Source organism: Medicago sativa, chromosome 2 (genome assembly GCF_051527215.1).
Source record: "Medicago sativa cultivar Bolivia chromosome 2, Bolivia_mono, whole genome shotgun sequence".
NCBI lineage: Eukaryota > Viridiplantae > Streptophyta > Magnoliopsida > Fabales > Fabaceae > Medicago > Medicago sativa.
The window spans coordinates 583,452-601,933 of NC_140750.1; the positions used below are offsets into that span (position 1 = coordinate 583,452).

General features: G+C 33.2%; 1 protein-coding gene, 1 long non-coding RNA gene and 2 pseudogenes across 6 annotated transcripts; 3 read left to right on the forward strand and 1 right to left on the reverse strand.

Annotated features, from left to right (window-relative positions):
- Positions 1–1,184: 1,184 nt before the first annotated feature.
- On the forward strand, positions 1,185–7,532 carry LOC146943358 (uncharacterized; annotated as a pseudogene).
- LOC146943359 (uncharacterized) lies at positions 5,492–6,381 on the forward strand (annotated as a pseudogene).
- Positions 7,533–8,023: 491 nt separating the features above from the next.
- LOC146943360 (organelle RRM domain-containing protein 1, chloroplastic-like) lies at positions 8,024–11,301 on the reverse strand. The gene is made up of 10 exons (XM_085741635.1): positions 10,884–11,301; positions 10,693–10,790; positions 10,251–10,322; positions 9,911–10,070; positions 9,720–9,817; positions 9,535–9,606; positions 9,195–9,354; positions 9,017–9,114; positions 8,556–8,621; positions 8,024–8,375 (listed from the first exon to the last, which is right to left on the reverse strand). Exons 1-10 carry the CDS (start codon positions 11,249–11,251, stop codon positions 8,359–8,361), a joined length of 1,209 nt encoding a protein of 402 aa, XP_085597761.1. The 5' UTR covers positions 11,252–11,301; the 3' UTR covers positions 8,024–8,358.
- A 360-nt stretch (positions 11,302–11,661) lies between these two features.
- LOC146943361 (uncharacterized) lies at positions 11,662–17,700 on the forward strand. Of its 5 annotated transcripts, XR_015025528.1 has the most exons (9): positions 11,662–11,801; positions 12,095–12,204; positions 12,651–12,730; positions 13,852–14,015; positions 14,890–15,005; positions 15,845–16,148; positions 16,255–16,316; positions 16,409–16,448; positions 17,284–17,700. It is a non-coding gene; the product is annotated as an uncharacterized LOC146943361 (long non-coding RNA). The 5 variants fall into 5 exon arrangements; XR_015025525.1 differs by having other exon boundaries at positions 15,845–16,316; XR_015025526.1 differs by having other exon boundaries at positions 16,255–17,324.
- The last annotated feature ends 782 nt before the right edge of the window (positions 17,701–18,482 follow it).

Below are 18,482 nucleotides of genomic sequence, written 5' to 3' on the forward strand. Positions count from 1 at the left end.
GTTGAAGTGTATAAGGTGAAACAACATTTAAGAATGTGAAACTACAAATTTATAAAATGCAAAATCTTCATATGTAGAAAAACATGATGGGAAAAATAAAATTAAAATAGCATGCTAAAATCTATGTTTCTGATGCAGAAATGGAACAACATCGTGATTTTTAAAAACAGACATCTGATAATTTGCCAAAACGTATCGATGGCATATTGAGTATGACGCATGACCAAATTTCAAGCATCGGTGCTTCAAAGATGGAAGCTCATGGTATTATTAATACAAATGAGTTGTTCACCAACTAAAAATAAAATAAAAATTGAACCGTGATATTCACAAAGCGATTTTCTCTTACAGAATAGATGCATTGGAAACATCGGCAAATGATACAAAACTTCACAGACCTCCATCTAAATGATGTTTTAGATTACACATTACCTTATTTTTGTCTTTAGAATTCACCTTCAAAACCAATACAAACTTAAAAGCATGTCCATATGACCAAAAAATAGATGCATCTGTTACTTAAGTGTGATGATTTAAACCTGCTAAAATCATAAATTACCATGCATATCTACTAAAATATAAAATCTTATTTCTGCTTTATCTAACAAATTAGGATGGAAAAGAAACAAAAAAGGTTCAGGGTATTGATGCGAAGTAATGTGTATTGCTTCAATTTTCTTTGGAGTCACATTTCCAGATAGAAATAGAAGTGGTTGCATCTTGCATGTGCAGCAGAATACAATAATTAAAATCTGCTACAAATAAATGCAATAGAGTAGATGGAAAGAGTAAGTAACAAGTACCTATGTAGAGCATATACTTCACATTTGTTGCAATATACCAATGCCTCTTTAAAGCCTACATCCCTACACGTAAGACAAACAGATACCTGCAACAAGTTAGCAAAGTATTTAATGCAGTGATTCATAAAAGGTATGTAACAACAGAAAAGCACATATTTTAACAAAATAAAGTGCAATATTATTCGATGCTTCCATTGGAAATCAGAAAATAAGAAATACCTGAGGCAATATAGTTGACCCTGACTCAGTGGCGAGAACATCCATCTCCACATCACCTTGAGAGCTCCCATCTTCAGTTTCGGTTTCAGCACTGACCTCTGAAGCGACATCAATCTCCATCAAGACTGATGGTAGTAGTTCAATATTTGTTTCCTTGGTAGGATGTTGGCTCTCATAATATGCTACAGCTTCCGATACTTGAGGTTCAATTTCAGTATATGTAAACCATGTTCAGTTGGGGTTTCAAAACTGGACGGTGATGCATCTGGCGGTACAGTTGCAGGTGGCTCTACGACTATTTCTACCGCTGCAGAATCAGAATTCACATCTACAGTTTTGTTGTTGGTAATAAAACAGACAGGATCGTGCTTATTATAAACATAGTCTTCCGGCTTTCGATGTGGTAAGTTCCTTTTACTAGCAAAGTCTTTTGTCGTTTGATGTTTTTTTTAGCAGCATATTGTTCCAGCGTTGGATGTGATAAGTGCCTGTTATCAGCATAGGGTGTCAGCATTTGATGTGGTAAGTGCCAGCAATCAGCAAAGGGTGGCATCGTTTGATGTGGAAAGTGTCTATTATCAGCATAGGGTGCCAGCATTTGATGTGGTAAGTGCCTGTTATCAGCAAAGGGTGTCGGCATTTGATGTGGTAAGTGCATGTTATAAGCATAGGGTATTGGTGTTTGATATGGTAAATGCATGTTATAAGCATAGGGTGTCAGCGCTTGATGTGGTAAGTGCCTGTTATCAGTAAAGGGTGACAGCGTTTTATTTGGTTACTGTATGTTACCAACATATGGCACCGGCATTTGATGTGTTAACTTCCTATTATGAAAAATAGCCGTCGGCATTTGATGTGGTAACTGCATGTTATCAGCATATTGTGTCGCCCTTTGTTGGTAATTGAAATTAAATTGCCCCCGACAAAAATCATTGAATGGCATATAATTCCAACCACCTCTACAATTGTTTTGAAAATTTCCATTCTACAAATAAGCATTCAAACATGAAGCAATGTGTTAGATATAAAACCAATCATGTCTTTCACCTAAAAACTTAAGCGTTTAAAATGATTGATTCATGACATAGTTAATAGATTGCTATCGTGGCAACATTCAGAAACAACTACCTCAACTTTCTTGCAATAATGTTCAAACACCAAACCATTTGAATAATTCTATCATTGAGAAACGAACTAAATCACTTAAATCACATTTAACTTCTAAACTAGTCCCAGTTTTGAAATACATTCACATTGAGATTCAACTAAAAATGTTGGAATATTATCACTATGATCACAAATCCCAACAGAAAGAATCCAACATTTCGGACATTTATACAAACATCTTCTTTTTGGATAAAGTTAATACAAGCATCTTCATTTACATATTATGATAGTTATGATATTGTCATTGTTTATATAGTAATCTGACACTAAAACACATCTAACTTTAGACAAATCATTCACCAAACTTCACAGTACAAAGAGACACAAAGTCAACCTGTTTCTAATAGAGCAATTTCTGTTAACATACAGCCTTGGATGAATTCAACTATAACCATCAACCTACCATATTTTTCTTCTTTTACGCAGAGTGAAGAATAAGAATGGCTACTTTAAAAAGAACCGAAAACTGCAATTACAACAACCAATATTCATATCATGCACCCGAAAAACCCCACTTGCAGGAAGCATTGCAATTTACAGGCTTATTAAAAATCTAAAATATCATCAGATATCTATTGAGATCTTGAAGATTAAACAAAAACTACAAACAATGCCAACATCACAGATGCATCCAAATCAACGCACTTAGTCTTGCATAGCAAGCAACTATCCAAAACAAAATCTCCAAACCAAACAAGAAACTTTCACTGCTTTGAAACCCTTTTGAAACCCCAATATGATATATGAATATCAAATGAAATTTTATAGGTTACACCAAAACCACCAAGTATAATGCTAACCTTACAGCAGCTACATCTAAGTCAAAAAAGGTCAATCTTTTTATTCTATTTTATTATAGGCTAAATTGCATATTTAACACTTAATTATTTTTTTGAGAGATTTAGTACTTCTTATTTTAAAGAGAGAGAGAGAGAGAGAGAGAGAGAGAGAGAGAGAGAGAGAGAGAGAGATTTAACACCTAATTATAGGGATTGTAAAATGGACGAACCTGCTCCGCACCACCAACACAACTTGTATTTTATTCAAACTCATTCACTTAGGCATAGGAGCAGAAGTGGGAGTGTTGTTCTTTGTAGGATACTAATGCAGATACTTCAATTTGAAATATGATCCAGCTATTCAGTTAAAAGACCCTAATAGTTGTTGACGCATGATGACCAACAGGCTTATGCGCCCTTTACAGATACCATTTAGAACAAAGCGTTGCCATTTTTTATCTTTTATTTTATTAATTCGATGGTGTATAGCTGACAATTTCTCTACTTCTTTTCTTTTGCTTGATTGCCAGTTTGACACTTAATAAACAGTATAATTGAATTTCTACTTAAGTTTAAATGTGCATATGAGAATTGTAATTCTAATAAAAAAATGTTCCATTCTATATATTTTTAATTTTTACAGTATCAATAAAAAATCAATTTTTCTCTTTCAATGTTTTCATTTGCTTACTAGCATGAGGAATAGTTTTCTTTATCTCTCATTTACATTTCCCTTAGTTTTTTCTTGTTGTTTCAAAGTGTATTAGCCGAAAGACAGACACTTCGTGCCGGCCTATCTGCCATCCTTTATAATCTCAATAATGTTATGGGAAGAAAATTCAATCCAGTTACCCACTCTCTTCAATCCTTGCTTGCAGGATACTTTTTTGTCAGATTTAAAAGCTTTGCAACCCCAGCTATGCATTACGGCTGCTTATGGCAATATATTACCCACCGAGTTTCTAGATATTCCTCCTTTTCATTAGTTATCCTTCATTCTTCTTATTATCAGCACCAGTGTTCCCGTATGCATGCTCTTTTTACCGCACTAACGTTCATACGTGCAAACTATGTATGCTCTTTTATCCCCTTTGTATGTTGTTATAGATAAATAAAGCATATGAATCTAATGCTAAAATTTACTTGAAATTATCTCAGGGACGGTCAACATTCGCCCTAGCCTTTTGCCACTATATCGTGTCGTGCTCCTGTTCAAAGAGCATTGCAGGTCAACCTATTCTCTTTAATTCTGAATTCTGAAAGCTTTTATACCTTTTGTTTAACTAGCTTATTTTGGATTAATATATTCATCTTCTTTTTTTTAAAGAGGTTATATTCATCTGTATACTAGGATGGTGTTAAAGAAACCGGAGTATAGTTAGCATTCACTATTCGTGCACTCGATGCTGGACTTATCATGCTACTGAAACAATTCAAGTTGATGGCTATGTAAAGGTATAGTTTTCGATTGCCTCGTTTGCTACAAAATAAAAGGTCTGGAGGCACACGGCCTTTTCTTGGTTTTGGCACTCTATGTGCTATTATCAGTGTTTTTATTAATGAATTTTCGCTTACGAAAAAGAAAAAAGCAATTTTGAAAATGGAATGTTTCTACTGGTGGTTTCAATGAATAATTACGAGTACTGCTGCATATTATATTGAGGGTTGTGCGGCTTTGTTTGTATTAATTTTATTTATTGAGTACTGCTGCATATTATTCTGATCATGCACCTATCATTGGTACTGAATCAGTTCATATCTTTATTTGACACAGCAGGATCTAAACTACTGATTAGCGAACTTCCGTCCATATTTGATGGATCAGCAAGAGTGAAGGCACATCCCCAAGATGATTCTAATGCTACATTGGCACCAAAGGTAGTGTTGGTTTTGATCATATTACTCAGAAGGGAAGAAGAAATGATTTTCCTATCGATATTGTTAGTTTAAAACATATATCAGATCCATCAGATCCTCCATTGCTTTTGCCCAATGTTACTTGCTAGATTTGTTAAAGTTTCATATTTACTTTTAGGAATCTTTTCTATTTCTGAAACCACATTGATGGCTCAAAAATGCAAAAAGGTTATTCCATCTCTTTACATGACAACAATATAAGTTCCTTTGAGACAATGATTCATAAACTACATCTGGCTAACTTTTAGCCACAATATTCTTGACAGAAACTTGTAAATGAGATGGAAAGGAGCAATTCAAGTGTTCACCAAGAACGTAAACAAATTATATCGTAATTAATGCTAGGATGTGGGTACAACTTGTGGTGAACACGCCTGATAAGGTACATATTAGGTGCATGAGCTGTAAGAGATCAACGAGTATGCTAAATGAAAGACTTGAATGTATTGTTTGTTTTGGATTTTTTCGCTGATAATAGAATTGGTTAGAGTTCAAAAAACATGACACATGGAAATAAACCAGAACACAGACTCCAAGTTCTCCTATCTAGTTTTGAGGAGTAATAAGAAGAACTGGTCATTTCTCAATTTTATTCTTGATAATAGAATGGGTTAGGGTTAAAAAAACACGACACATGGAAACAAACCAGAAGAACTGGCAATCAATTCTTTTGTTTTAATTTTATTCAAGTTTCTCATTTTCTTCGGTCATTTTATACGATTTCCGGATAACTATCATCTTTGTATTCATTTATTTTAGCACATATACTATTTTAACATGAAACAATAACTAGATATGTTGGAAGTCAAGTTTTGGTGCACCAGAAAGTCATAATATTTCTTGACAAAATCAAACTAACATTTGTTTTAAGTGTACTTTTACATAGTGCTTCTATACAATGTTCAAATATCACTACTATTGGATTAATTAGACAACAGAGTGGCATCATAGACGGGGGATGAGTAGCTCACTAATTGATTGAGTTAAGGGATTAAAGGAATCAAAGAGTTAAAGTTTAGGGTTTAAATCATGGCAAAGGAGAAAATACTTGACTAATCCTTTTAAGAAAGGTTATATAATTTCTCCACTACTCTATAAAGCACTATCCGCTGCGGGGTTTATGGATTCATTAAAAAATCGGTATAAAAAAATCAAAGATATCTGGAACACTCCAAGGACATGGAAAATCAACCAATAATGAAAAGCAGCAATCGCCAAGTCCTGCAGCAGTTATCAAGAAACTAGTGAGGATCAAGTAGTCGGTGTTCCTTATGCTGCGGGCTTTATGGATTCATTGGAAAATCGGTATAAAACGATCAAAGAGCATGAAGAAGCTTATCCTTATGTATGAGCTTCCTATATTGTTGTATATGGCGGCTTTGATCTTTGGTTTGCCTATAGATATAGAAAGCTTCTTAGGACAGATGACAGTGTACGGGACTACCGGCACTTCAAGCAAGACTACGTGAGATGGTTGTAGCTGAAAAAACTGGTTGAAAAGGGTTCCACATCTTCTGAGAAGCCTTCCAACTAGCCTACATTCAAAGTAGTTTTAGCCATCATGGTTGGCGCTGGCTTGAAATAAGATTCTTTTGGCTCCTCTATTCAACAGAGGAAGTCCTCATCTATATTGTGCTTTGTGGACATTTATAAATTTTGAATTTCATTTTTCCTTTCAAAGTTGAGGGTATTATATTGCATTTGTTCTAGTCTATGCTATTAAACACAATTACAAATTAGACATTAATCAGGAAAAAAATATGTTCAGTGTTGTTTGAAATCTGCTCAAAGTGCCACTTTAATTAATTAATACTCGCAATACTCATGGCACTGGTTGTACTTTGGCATCATGCATAGCAGCAGAGCAGAGACTTTTTATAAAATAATATTTTCTTGAAAGCAATACCCATCCTCCAATATTTTCTTGCTAAGGAGACCACTTTTTATATTTCAGTTGAACTTCTTTTTTATATTTCATTGGAAATCAATTATGGTAGTAACCTTGTTCTCTTCATCATTCGTTGGTTTTATCTTTACCAGCCTCAACCAAACTATATCTGGCTGCCCATTTAACCTTGTCTCTTGCTTGGAAAAGATATTGTCTCGTTGTTGATGCAATGTCGGACTATCATTTAAAGGAAAACATTCAGATGGGAGAGTAATTAATTCCTTTTGTGCCTTGGTTACCAAATTATTCAGTGAATTCTCAAATCAACGATTACTTGACTAGAGCTTAATGGTAACAATTATTCTTGATATTATTAATGGTTGTTGTGTCACTCTGTTTGAAGTGTCTTGTGATTGTGATGCATTTTTTTTTTATCACTTGTATTGCTTTTTCAAGGAAAAGTATGCCTTAAAATATGCTGCTCGTATGGAGTACTTTCACTTATAAACGACCGCATATATGTGGCCCTTGTTTGATGCGGACAGTGTTCATGTTGGTTGACATACCTGCATGTCTTGTTAGAACTCTCCTTGGTCCTGAAAAGATAATTGGTGCATCATGCAAGAAGCCAGACAAGCACATCAAGCATGGTTCGATGGTGCTGATTACATCAGCAATGGTGGTGTATATCCCACTAATACAAAGGCAAAGAATCACACTAGGCTTAGACGGGTTGACGGAGGTGTGCAAGGCCTCTAAACTGCCTGTACTAAGATAAAAAAATAAAATGACACCTTCTTTGAGCTTCATATCTTTGTTCTATTGAGCTTCTGCTTCACCTTGTGTTTCAAGAACCTCAATAGTTTATGTCAGAAGCTGAACTTTGTTGTGGTAGAATCTGATTTTGATCTTTGTTCATCTTCATTGTTCTCCATTTTATCCTTATCCTGTTTTTCCTAAAAAGTGCAACAATTGAAGTATGAATTATGAATTTGTTAGATACATTGACTCATTGTAAAAGATAATCCCCTTATAGAAAATATTATTATTACTATCAATCTTTAAAGCCAATGAAATTAAAGAGCCACAAGTAATCATCACACACTTGGTAGTTAAAAAATAGATTTATGGTATTGATAAATTGACTTCGATTTTGTAACAGTTTGCAAGGAATCAAATTTGCCAAGTAAGTTAAGATTTGAGAGAGTTCAGTAAGGGAAAATAGATAAAAAATAAAAAATAAAACTCAATTTAGGAAATTATTCTATCATTTGGTAGTAAAAAACTCAATTTAAATAGCAGCCTATACAACTACTCTGCATAACTATTTTCAGAGATTATGCCTCAGCTGGTTTTTTACACCGAATTTTTTGATAATCAATTTCATTGCCTCCATAGTTTGCACCATCCCTTGGCATGGAATCCTGATTGTTGTGAGAGGCATCCCTTGGCATGGAATCCCGATTGTTGCAAGAGGCATCCCCTGGCATGGAATCCCGATTGTTGTAAGAGGGATTCCCTTGATTGTTTGGCTGATCACTTCCGCCTGGATTTCTCCCAGATTGTACCGGTAGAGGTCGAGGGATTATTTGTACTGATCTCCTGTATCACACACCAAAAGTTGTTCTCAAATAACTTCTCAAGATCAAATTTGTAGCATAGCATTTAAGAAATCATAAATAAAATAGCTTACATTTTTAAACTAGCTATGAATACCTTCAACTTCAATCAACCAACCATTAAGCGAGTTTAGATAAATACATAAACAAATAAAATTCCTACCTCCATACTGCTTGTTCACAAGGGCGGTGTTATAATCCGGCAACACATGGATAACTCCAGGCATACCTGTTGAAAAGCACAACAATCCAAAATCATTTTCTATTGTCTCAACTAAAATAGGTCAATGAAATCTAAGGGTCTGTTTGTAATAGCTTTTTTTTTAAATAATGATTTATATAATGTATCATTTTTTGGCTATAATTTTGTAAAAATGGCTTCAAATGAAAAATTGATTTAAACAACTTATCTTAAAAAGTTATTTTAAGTATTTAATCATTTTGCAATGCCAAAATTTATAACAAATGAGTTTGAAATAATTTCTACTCTTTTTTGAGTAACTTTTCATAAAAACCATTTTTAGAAATACAAGGTAAAAGTCATTTTTTTTCCCTAATCTATAACAAGCAGGCCCTAAACTAGGTCAATGAAATCTAATCTAAGTAGGAATAAAAAACAAATACCTTCAAATTTCTTGGACTCTTCTTCAGTCATAACAGCTTGAAATCCAGGGTAAGTGGTTGTTTTGCAAGCATAAATCTTCTTCTTCGCCTCTTCCACGCTAAAAAAATCACACACATTCAAATTTTTTTTCTTTCCTTAATCTTAAATTTTGTATTGATAATAGTAAAAAACCACAACCTGATATTGAGACCCTTAGCACAAGTTTCTTCATACAAACAAATCATTTCCGCAGGAGTAGGTTTGTTATCTTTGGGAAAGTCAAAAACGATGAACCAGTGATTGTAATCGTGGCCTTCAAAGAGGATGGGCTCATCATCAATCTCATCATCATCATCTCCTGTATCACACGCCAAAAGTTGTTCTCAAATAACTTCTCAAGATCAAATTTGTAGCTTAGCATTTAAGAAATCATAAATAAAATAGCTTACATTTTTAAACTAGCTATGAATAGCTTCAACTTCAATCTACTAAATATTAAGCGAGTTTAGATAAATACATAAACAAATAAAATTCCTACCTCCATACTGCTTGTTCACAGTCACATGGTCAATGTTATAATCCGGGAACACACGGATAACACCAGGCATACCTGTTGAAAAGCACAACAATCCAAAATCACTTTTTTTTCTTTCTAATCTATGACAAACAGACCATAAACTAGGTCAACGAAATCTAATCTAAGTAGGAATAAAAAACAAATACCTTCAAATTTCTTGGACTCTTCTTCAGTCATAACAGCATGAAATCCAGTGTAAGTGGTTGTACAGCAAGCATAAATCATCTTCTTCGCCTCTTTCACACTAAAAATTCACACATACAAAATTAAACAATTTTTCCATAATCTTAAACTTTCTAAATTAAATTTTCTATTGATAATAGTAAAAAACCATAACCTGATATTGAGACCCTTAGCGCAAGTTTCTTCATACAAACAAATCATTTCGGCAGGAGTAGGTTTGTTATCTTTGGGAAAATCAAAAACGATGAACCAGTGATTGTAATTGCGGCCTTCAAAGAGGATGGGCTCATCATCAATCTCATCATCATCATCTCCTGTATCACACACCAAAAGTTGTTCTCAAATAGCTTCTCAAGATCAAATTTGTAGCTTAGCATTTAAGAAATCATAAATAAAACAGCTTACATTTTTAAACTAGCTATGAATAGCTTCAACTTCAATCAACTAAACATTAAGCGAGTTTAGATAAATACATAAACAAATAAAATTCCTACCTCCATACTGCCTGTTCACAGTCACATGGTCAATGTTATAATCCGGAAACACATGGATAACTCCGGGCATACCTGTTGAAAAGCACAACAATCCAAAATCATTTTCTATTGTCTCAACTAAAATAGGTCAATGAAATCTAAGGGTCCGTTTGTAATAGTTTTTTTTTTTTTTTTTTTTTAAGAATGATTTATATAATGTATCGTTTTTTGGCTATAATTTTGTAAAAAAAAGGCTTCAAATGAAAAATGATTTAAACAAAAAAGTCATTTTAAGTATTTAATCATTTTGCAATGCCAAAATTACTTTTTTAATTTATAACAAATGTAACTTTTCATAAAAATCATTTTTAGAGATACAAGATAAAAATATCACTTTTTTTTTTCTACCAGAAAAAAACTAGGTCAATGATATCTAATCTAAGTAGGAATAAAAAACAAATACCTTCAAATTTCTTGGACTCTTCTTCAGTCATAATAGCATGAAATCCAGTGTAAGTGGATGTACAGCAAGCATAAATCATCTTCTTCGCCTCTTCCACACTAAAAATTCACACATACAAAATTAAACAATTTTTCCATAATCTTAAACTTTCTAAATTAAATTTTGTATTGAAAATAATAAAAAACCACAACCTGATATTGAGACCCTTAGCGCAAGTTTCTTCATACAAACGAATCATTTCTTCAGGAGTAGGTTCGTTATCTTCGGGAAAATCACAAAGGATGAGCCAGTGATTGTAATCGCAGCCTTCATCACCATCCTCATCAGAGAGGATTTGCGATGTCTCTCTGTAGCGAGAAGACAAGAGAGAAATCAAGGTTGATCTGAATGAACGGGATTGAAAGCCGTCGAGAACATTGATCGATTTCGAAAGTGAAAGTGGTGATGAAATGGAACCGGTGATTGGGACCGAAAGCCAAGTAACAGTAGCTGAGAAGGAGTGGTGGAGGCCGGAGAGTGATCTCAGGCTACGGCGGATGAGAATTTGCGATGACGCCATGGCGTTGATTGGAGATAGTAGGGTTTTAGAGAGTTTAGGGTTTTGGGAAGCTTATCTATCTATCTATATTTAAAAGTTAACCATGCTAACATTTTTGCCCTAATTAAACCTAAACCCTAATCTATAAAATTCCTGTTTTACCCTAACCAAAGCTTTAATTATGAAACAGCTATAGTAACAAAAGAAGAGGAAAAAAAGCCGCAAAAGATAAACATAAAAACATAAGAAAAAAAATCAAGGAAAACAATTAAACGATAAACATAATAACAAAAAAAAGCCGCAAATTTCTCCTAATTCCAACGCGCTCTCTCAAACCTTCCTTCACCATTTACGTAAGTAATATTCTGTCGCACCATTCTACCGCACCACCCACACTTCAGCCAATCGCTAATTTCAATCTGAGTAACCTTCCCAAACCTTCTGATCGATTAACTATTCCCAAACCTTCCTTCACCGTTTACGATCTCAGATTATCACCCACACCTTCTGTTTCTCCTTCATCACTTCCGATTCAGAAACGCTAATCCGTTTCGATTACCATTCATAAAAGGTTTGATTTCTTCTCCATCCAAATCTCATCCTGTTCATCTAAATTTTATCAAAGCTAAAATATCCAGAACTGATTACTACTGACTGCTAATTTTAGTGTTTTTTTTTAAATTGTGGATTGCTATTATCTCATGAACTGATTACTGCTGACTGCTAATTGAATGTAATGGTTTTGTTTGTTGTATTTAGAATGTTGCAACAACTATTTTTGTGTGATTCTTTTGGTTCTCTATTTAATTAATTTGTGATATTCTTTTAATTCTCACTTCCTTTTTTGATTCATTTAAATGTTAGATGCAAGAGGTTGGGAGATAATTCATCAAAGTTGGTCTGTTTGCGGCTGATGTTGCGGGATATATCATAGTCAAGATTTTGTTTGATTGGATTTTATACTGGTACTTATGGTAATTATCTGCTCAAATTAATGCAGTTAACTTTGATAGTTTGCTTATCTTATGTTATCACATAATTCACCGTGAAATTGAGAACAACTGAATTGTTTATTTTTGTTTGGGTGACACTTAACACTGTAAAATTGTTTAGTATTTAATTTGATTTTGTAGTTTGATTTTTGGTTTTGATGTCTTTTGACTGCACTGAAAAAGAGTACGGAGAGATTGACATGGGATGTAATAGCGATAAGATTGGAAGGAATGAGTTAAATCCAGTAGCCACTTATGCATTAGGTGTTTTCATTTTTTATTTTATTTTGTTTCTTTACTTGAATTTATGATAGATTAATGGAGATAAGTTAATTGGTTTCAACTACAATATTGACGATAATCTTGATTTAAATTTGGTGTAGAGTTTGTTGATACTGATGTTAGAATTTTGATTTAATTTGTGGCAGACAATGTTTTGGCCACGTACAAATTTTGACGAGGTGTATGAAGGAGCAGCCAAACCTCTAGTGAATTCAGCCATTGACAGGTTGTATATCATCATCTCTGTTGTTACTACTTTCAATTTAGCATTTTAACATAATGAAAATCAACAAGTATTTTGATGTTTGAGTTATATATTATAGTTTATCTATTTTTCTTCTTCTAAATGGATACATATTGATATAAATATATATTTATTGCATTAGATGATGAATTGATGCAGATCTACTTTGTTCTTGCAATCAATATGTGATTTTAACTTTTAAGGTTCTCTCATTCCATTTTACTTTGAAGTTTTATGCATATCAATAACTTTTATAATATATTGTTTTGATATCTTGCTTTTCCAAATGACAGCTCTAACTTTGTTAATTTTCTTTTGTCTGTGAATTTCATAAAGTGTGCTTCTTTTTTTTTTTTCTTTTCGTCTTTGCTGATTGATAAAAGTTAATTTGTAAAACAGTGTAAGGGGACAATACCTTATCCTACTTCTAACTCTTTAATAGGGTGTCGGTTTTCCATCTAAGAGTAAATTCAAAGTTGGAAAAATTGGCAGACTCATGTATTGAAAATGCATTTTGGTAAGTAAGAGTTGGAATGAGATGTAAAAGCACCAGTTTGACGCCGATCTCCTAATCTTCATCTTTTACACCATTGTTATGACAATCCCTTTTTCTTAGTTTAGTGTAGCAAATAATTAGAATCCTTTAATTTAATTTATAAGTCTATATTTTTCCTCTCTTCCCGACTATTTGATTTTTTTTCCTGCAACATTGATTGGAAAAAGTTCAATCCCAACCACCATTATAGAAATTGGGCAAATGAAGGATCTGTTTTTTCATCGACACTGCGCAATTTGTTTGTTCATCGCTCCATGTGTTTGGATGACTTTATTTGGATAATTATCATATTATTTTATTCGTAAGTATTTCTATATGAAATTTTTGCTCAGGTATTTGAAAACTTCTTACATAAATGCATGCACACAAGTTTTTTTTTATTCCATTTAATTTTCATAGAGGCAAATTGTATGAAAATGACAAGTATAAAGTAGTTGATATGGTACTGTTATTATAACGTTTATTTGATTTAGATTTTAATCATAGTTCTCTTTTTTGGTCTTCTTTTTATGTTGATTTTATCTTATGTTTTTGATTTGGACAATAGGATGATTATGCTGCTGATGACAGATGAATTCGAGGAGAAATTAAAAAAGGAGACAATGACTCTTTTCTTTTTTGGTCGCCACACCCACGCTTCTAAAAAAAAATCCACTCTCCCACTTTGGCAGAAGTTATGGCTCCGATGTGGTTCCTTCAATTGAGCTTTAGGTAATAACTTGGACTCTCACACAAATATAAAAACTGATTCTGAGTCTATTGTTAAATTCCTTGATGCAAATTATCTTAGATTGTACTGATTTGTTCTCTTTGAGACCCAACCCTAGAGTAGTTTTTATTAAAAGATGCATAAATTCTGCAGCAAATGCATTTATTAGGGTAGCTAGAAACTATGGCTCTAAATCTTGGGTGGAAACTCTCCCTGAACCCATTGTTTTTATCATCTGTAAGGATTCAATGGGGTCTCTATAATGAACAGCCTTGGTTTCTCAGCTGATAGTCCAGACAAATATTGATATTCATGTATCCTTTTTCTGATGCTTATCTCCACATATTTGCACATGATGTCCAACGTTCATTTTGTGAATTTGTTTGTGTGATGTTTGTTGTTTTCTGATCTGTGTGTGAAATAACATGCAGGGTAATCTCTAGAAAGTAATCTGTCATGGATTATCTTGCGACTTGAGACAGATATGATCCACTTTTGATTGTGGGAAAAAACTGTGCTAATAAATTTGAGAATGTATTTTAGTATTGACTTATTGTAAAAAAAAAAAATCAAAATTTCCATTAGAGCACTACATTTTCAAAAGCTTATATTTTTGCTTAAATCTTAATATGAACATTATCTTATATGTTATCCCTTATCTTACTTAAAACGTGTAATGGTGAATGTTGGGGTAAATGAAAGCAATTGAGTAATTTCTAAATGTGTTTTGAATTTTTGATTGGATGTGGCTTGAGTTTGATATGTTTTTATGGTTACAGTAGTTATACATGAAGCATAGGTTCTCTTTATGTTATTTTTAATTTTCTGCTATTCAAGTTGAATTTGAGGTTTTTTTTTTTTATCATGGTTTGCAAGTTAGCATCAGAGTGCTTCAACTTTGGTGTTCTGAGGTGTATTACGGCTCTAATTTTCGTTGCAGCTTTTGGTCCGTTTTGAGTTGTGCTAAGGTTGTTGTTCTTCAACCAAACAAGGTATATGTTGTTATGGTAATATTTGAGTTTCTGATTTCATAATTTTTTATAGAGATCATTTCTGTTTGTTTTCTTAGATTGTCACACATTTCCTTAATACTTATGTGTATGCTAGACCGAATTCAGTTTACTTGGTCACATTTCCTTACTTTGGGGACGACATTTGCATGGTATGCAATAATGATAAGATTGTTAGGAATGAGTAAAATCAAACTACTGCTTTGCATTAGGTATTTACTTTGCATTAAGATTATTACTCTAGAGTGAGTTGTTTCCTTCTTCTTTATGCATTTATTTATATTTTATCACTTTTTGTTGAAGTATTTTAGCTTTAGTTTCTTCTACTTTTACATGTTTGATTGAATGTCTTATTAGGTTTCACTTTCAACACTCATGTCCTTTTTGTGTAACAAATGTGTGTTGTAGAATTTAAATTTAGGCTTTAGATCGTCTCTGCTCCTATCATTCTTCAATGCATAAATGTTTGTTTTTGTTGATATTCATATGTTTCTTTGCATTTTTAAGAACTTATTTTTGAAGCATTTGACATGAAGGGATCTGTTTGGGCTCATTTTGTTAAGTTGTTTATGTTTAAGCTGATTTAATGTTGCTAATTTTATTTAAGATGCTTTGTTTAAGTTGTTTTTGGTGAAATATTCATGTAATACGAAATGAAGCATAAAGTTGTTTCTGTTTAGGCCAATTTTGTTTAAGCTATTTATGTCAAAGGTGTTTAAGTTGTTTCTGTTTAAGCTGTTTTTCTTTGCTTGCTGTTTAAGCTGTTTTCATATGCTGCGTATATGGAAGAAGAAAATCACTGGGTTCCTCATTATGTGCAGGTAATTTCGGCAAATGCATGGAATGGTACAAAGTTGATCATGGATTCTGAATTTCCTCAATAAATTTTCAGAACAATACATTCCTAAAGATAAACCTTCTACATCACAACCTCCAAACGTTGTACCACTTCCTAATCCAGAGGATGATGTCTCAGATGGTGAATCCAGCTCTACAGGTAGTGATGAGAATGGTGAAAGCTCTGACAGTGATGATGACAGCTTTGAACGGCAAGGGAACACATTTTACAGCGATCACCAAGTTACACATACCATAATTAGTTCATTTTATCTTAATAATAGTAAGGTACTACAAATTGATTATCTCTAATCAAAGAAAAGTGAAACTCATATACATCACTGTCATTCTTAATAGAAGTTAAATAAGTCAGAATTTACATATTTGGACACAGCTATTCTTTTGTTATGCTGCTCACAGCGGCAGGTCGCTTGCGACGGGCACAACAATTGAAGGGTAATGGTACCTTTTCTCTTATTCTCTCTAAACAACGAATTTGGTGCAATTTTATTTTTAATTTCTGTTATTTTTTTGTCAACAAAATGTAGGAGGAGGAATCACCAATGAAGCATTTTTACACTAACTGAGGTAAACGAGCTATTAGTTATGTTTGGGCTAAATTAAGAGTAACTACTTGATTACAAAATGCATATTTCAACTTCATTTGGTCTCTGTTTTTCAATGTGGTTATGTAGATTAACATGTGTAATTATTCTTGGTCATCCTTTTATTAGTTGGCTTCTTTCCGCCCCTTGGAAAACTTTTTTAGAAGGTATATGTCTCTATCTTTTTGATGGTTTTTGATAGAGCACTATGGCGTCATTTGATCCATGTAGCCGACCCCACTTAGTGGGAGAAAGCTTGGTTGTTGTTGTATATGTCTCTATCTTTTTGAAAAATTCATGATTGCACAAAAGGATCATACTTCTAAGATTACTAAGCGTAGATATAAACTAAACTTCATGCGAGGAACTGTTGTTTTCAAAGTCACAAAATGATCATACATTGCTAAGATTAATTTGTTGTTATTCTCTTCTTTTTCGCCATTTTAGCATCACTATTTTTTCTTAGCTGCACTTCATACCCACATCTAAATAGCCTTATGTGTTAATTAATTTCTTAGTTTACTTGCTGCCTTGGATCAAACACTTTTCACCTTGAGATTTTGTCTATTACCCTCTTTGCTTAGGCTTTTGGACCGGTTATCCTTTACTTTGTGTTTTGGTCGCTATTAGAGTCCATTGGAGAAATTTTTCTCATCAAATTATTAAATAGATGATCAGTTAGTTTGTAGTTATTTTAATGAATAATAACGAGGTTACAAAGTATTTATTTCTCTATGTTGTGCTCCAATCAACCAAGACACAAGTATTTCATCACTTCTATATGGTTGTTTACTCATTATCTGCACTAATTTATGAAGGCAGTGTGGCATTTGAGAACGAACAGAACCTCAGAACCTGAAGTATATGGAAAATGAGGAAGAAAAAGCACTATATGTTAGTTTGATTTATGTAGATAATGCCTCCCAATTTCGTAATATTTCAAGTTACAACATTCTCTCATTACGATAAAATAAATTGTATAGTTTACGAAGAAAAGTCTTACGTAATTGTAGTTGACTTGGTTGAGAACCATATCAAGACTTCCTTTAATCCAGTTGTATCAATTTTTTAGATTTGAATTAGTGCCATCAGAGTTAATTATTCTCATACTTCTAAATTCCAACCAGATTGCACCCAGAAAATATTTATGGTGCTGATTTTAATTTTCATTCTAACAGCAGTAATTTATGGTACTGATGAGTACAAGAAGTCTATGAGGCGTGTTAAATATGCAAACTTATAAGCTTTAACTTGATCCTTCCAAAGTGCACACTTTGTTTTTGCTATTTATTATATATTCTAATGATGCTTCAAGTGAGATTTCTTTTTGACTACCATATTTTGTTGTTTTTTTATGTCAATTAACCATGCATTTTTCATATATACATGTCGTGATCACCGTTGTCCCGTGCGAAGCACGGGTTCACTATGTTGACTTTTCCTGTATTACCCCTGCTCAATTAAACCTAAATCAACTATGGTAGTCATTTGTTCTGCGCCCCTACACCTTATTTAAAAGCCAATTCTTAAGTCAAACAAAATACCCTATCAAAAATATTAATTTCATTTTATTCATATTAATCTTTATCCTGCGCCCCTACACCCTATTTACAAGCCAATTCTTAAGTCAAACAAAAATGCCCTATATCAAAAATATTAATTTCATTTTATTCATATTAATCTTTATCCTGCGCCCCTACACCCTATTTACAAGCCAATTCTTAAGTCAAACAAAATGCCCTATCAAAAATATTAATTTCATTTTATTCATATTAATCTTTATCCTGCGCCCCTACACCCTATTTGCAAGCCAATTCTTAAGTCAAATAAAGTGCCCCTACATGCCAATGTCGCAATATCACGGGTTACTTCGAGGGGTGTGGTTTAAAGATATTGATTAATGCCGAGGACGGCGATGATACCGATGTTGCATCAAATGTGGTCTACATGGAAGTTTTGCGTAATGTGTAAGACTTTTTTGTGTGCTATTCATTTTCTTACTTATTGAAACTATTTG

What these genes read in the sequence shown, in the direction of transcription:
- LOC146943360 (XM_085741635.1), bottom strand. Translation starts at nt 11,251, where the DNA reads ATGGCGTCATCGCAAATTCTCATCCGCCGTAGCCTGAGATCACTCTCC. An exon ending in TGTGAACAAGCAGTATGGAG is followed by an intron (nt 9,355 to 9,534) that starts GTAGGAATTTTA and finishes CGTGTGATACAG; the next exon opens with GAGATGATGATGATGAGATT. An exon ending in GCTAAGGGTCTCAATATCAG is followed by an intron (nt 9,115 to 9,194) that starts GTTGTGGTTTTT and finishes TGATTTTTTTAG; the next exon opens with CGTGGAAGAGGCGAAGAAGA.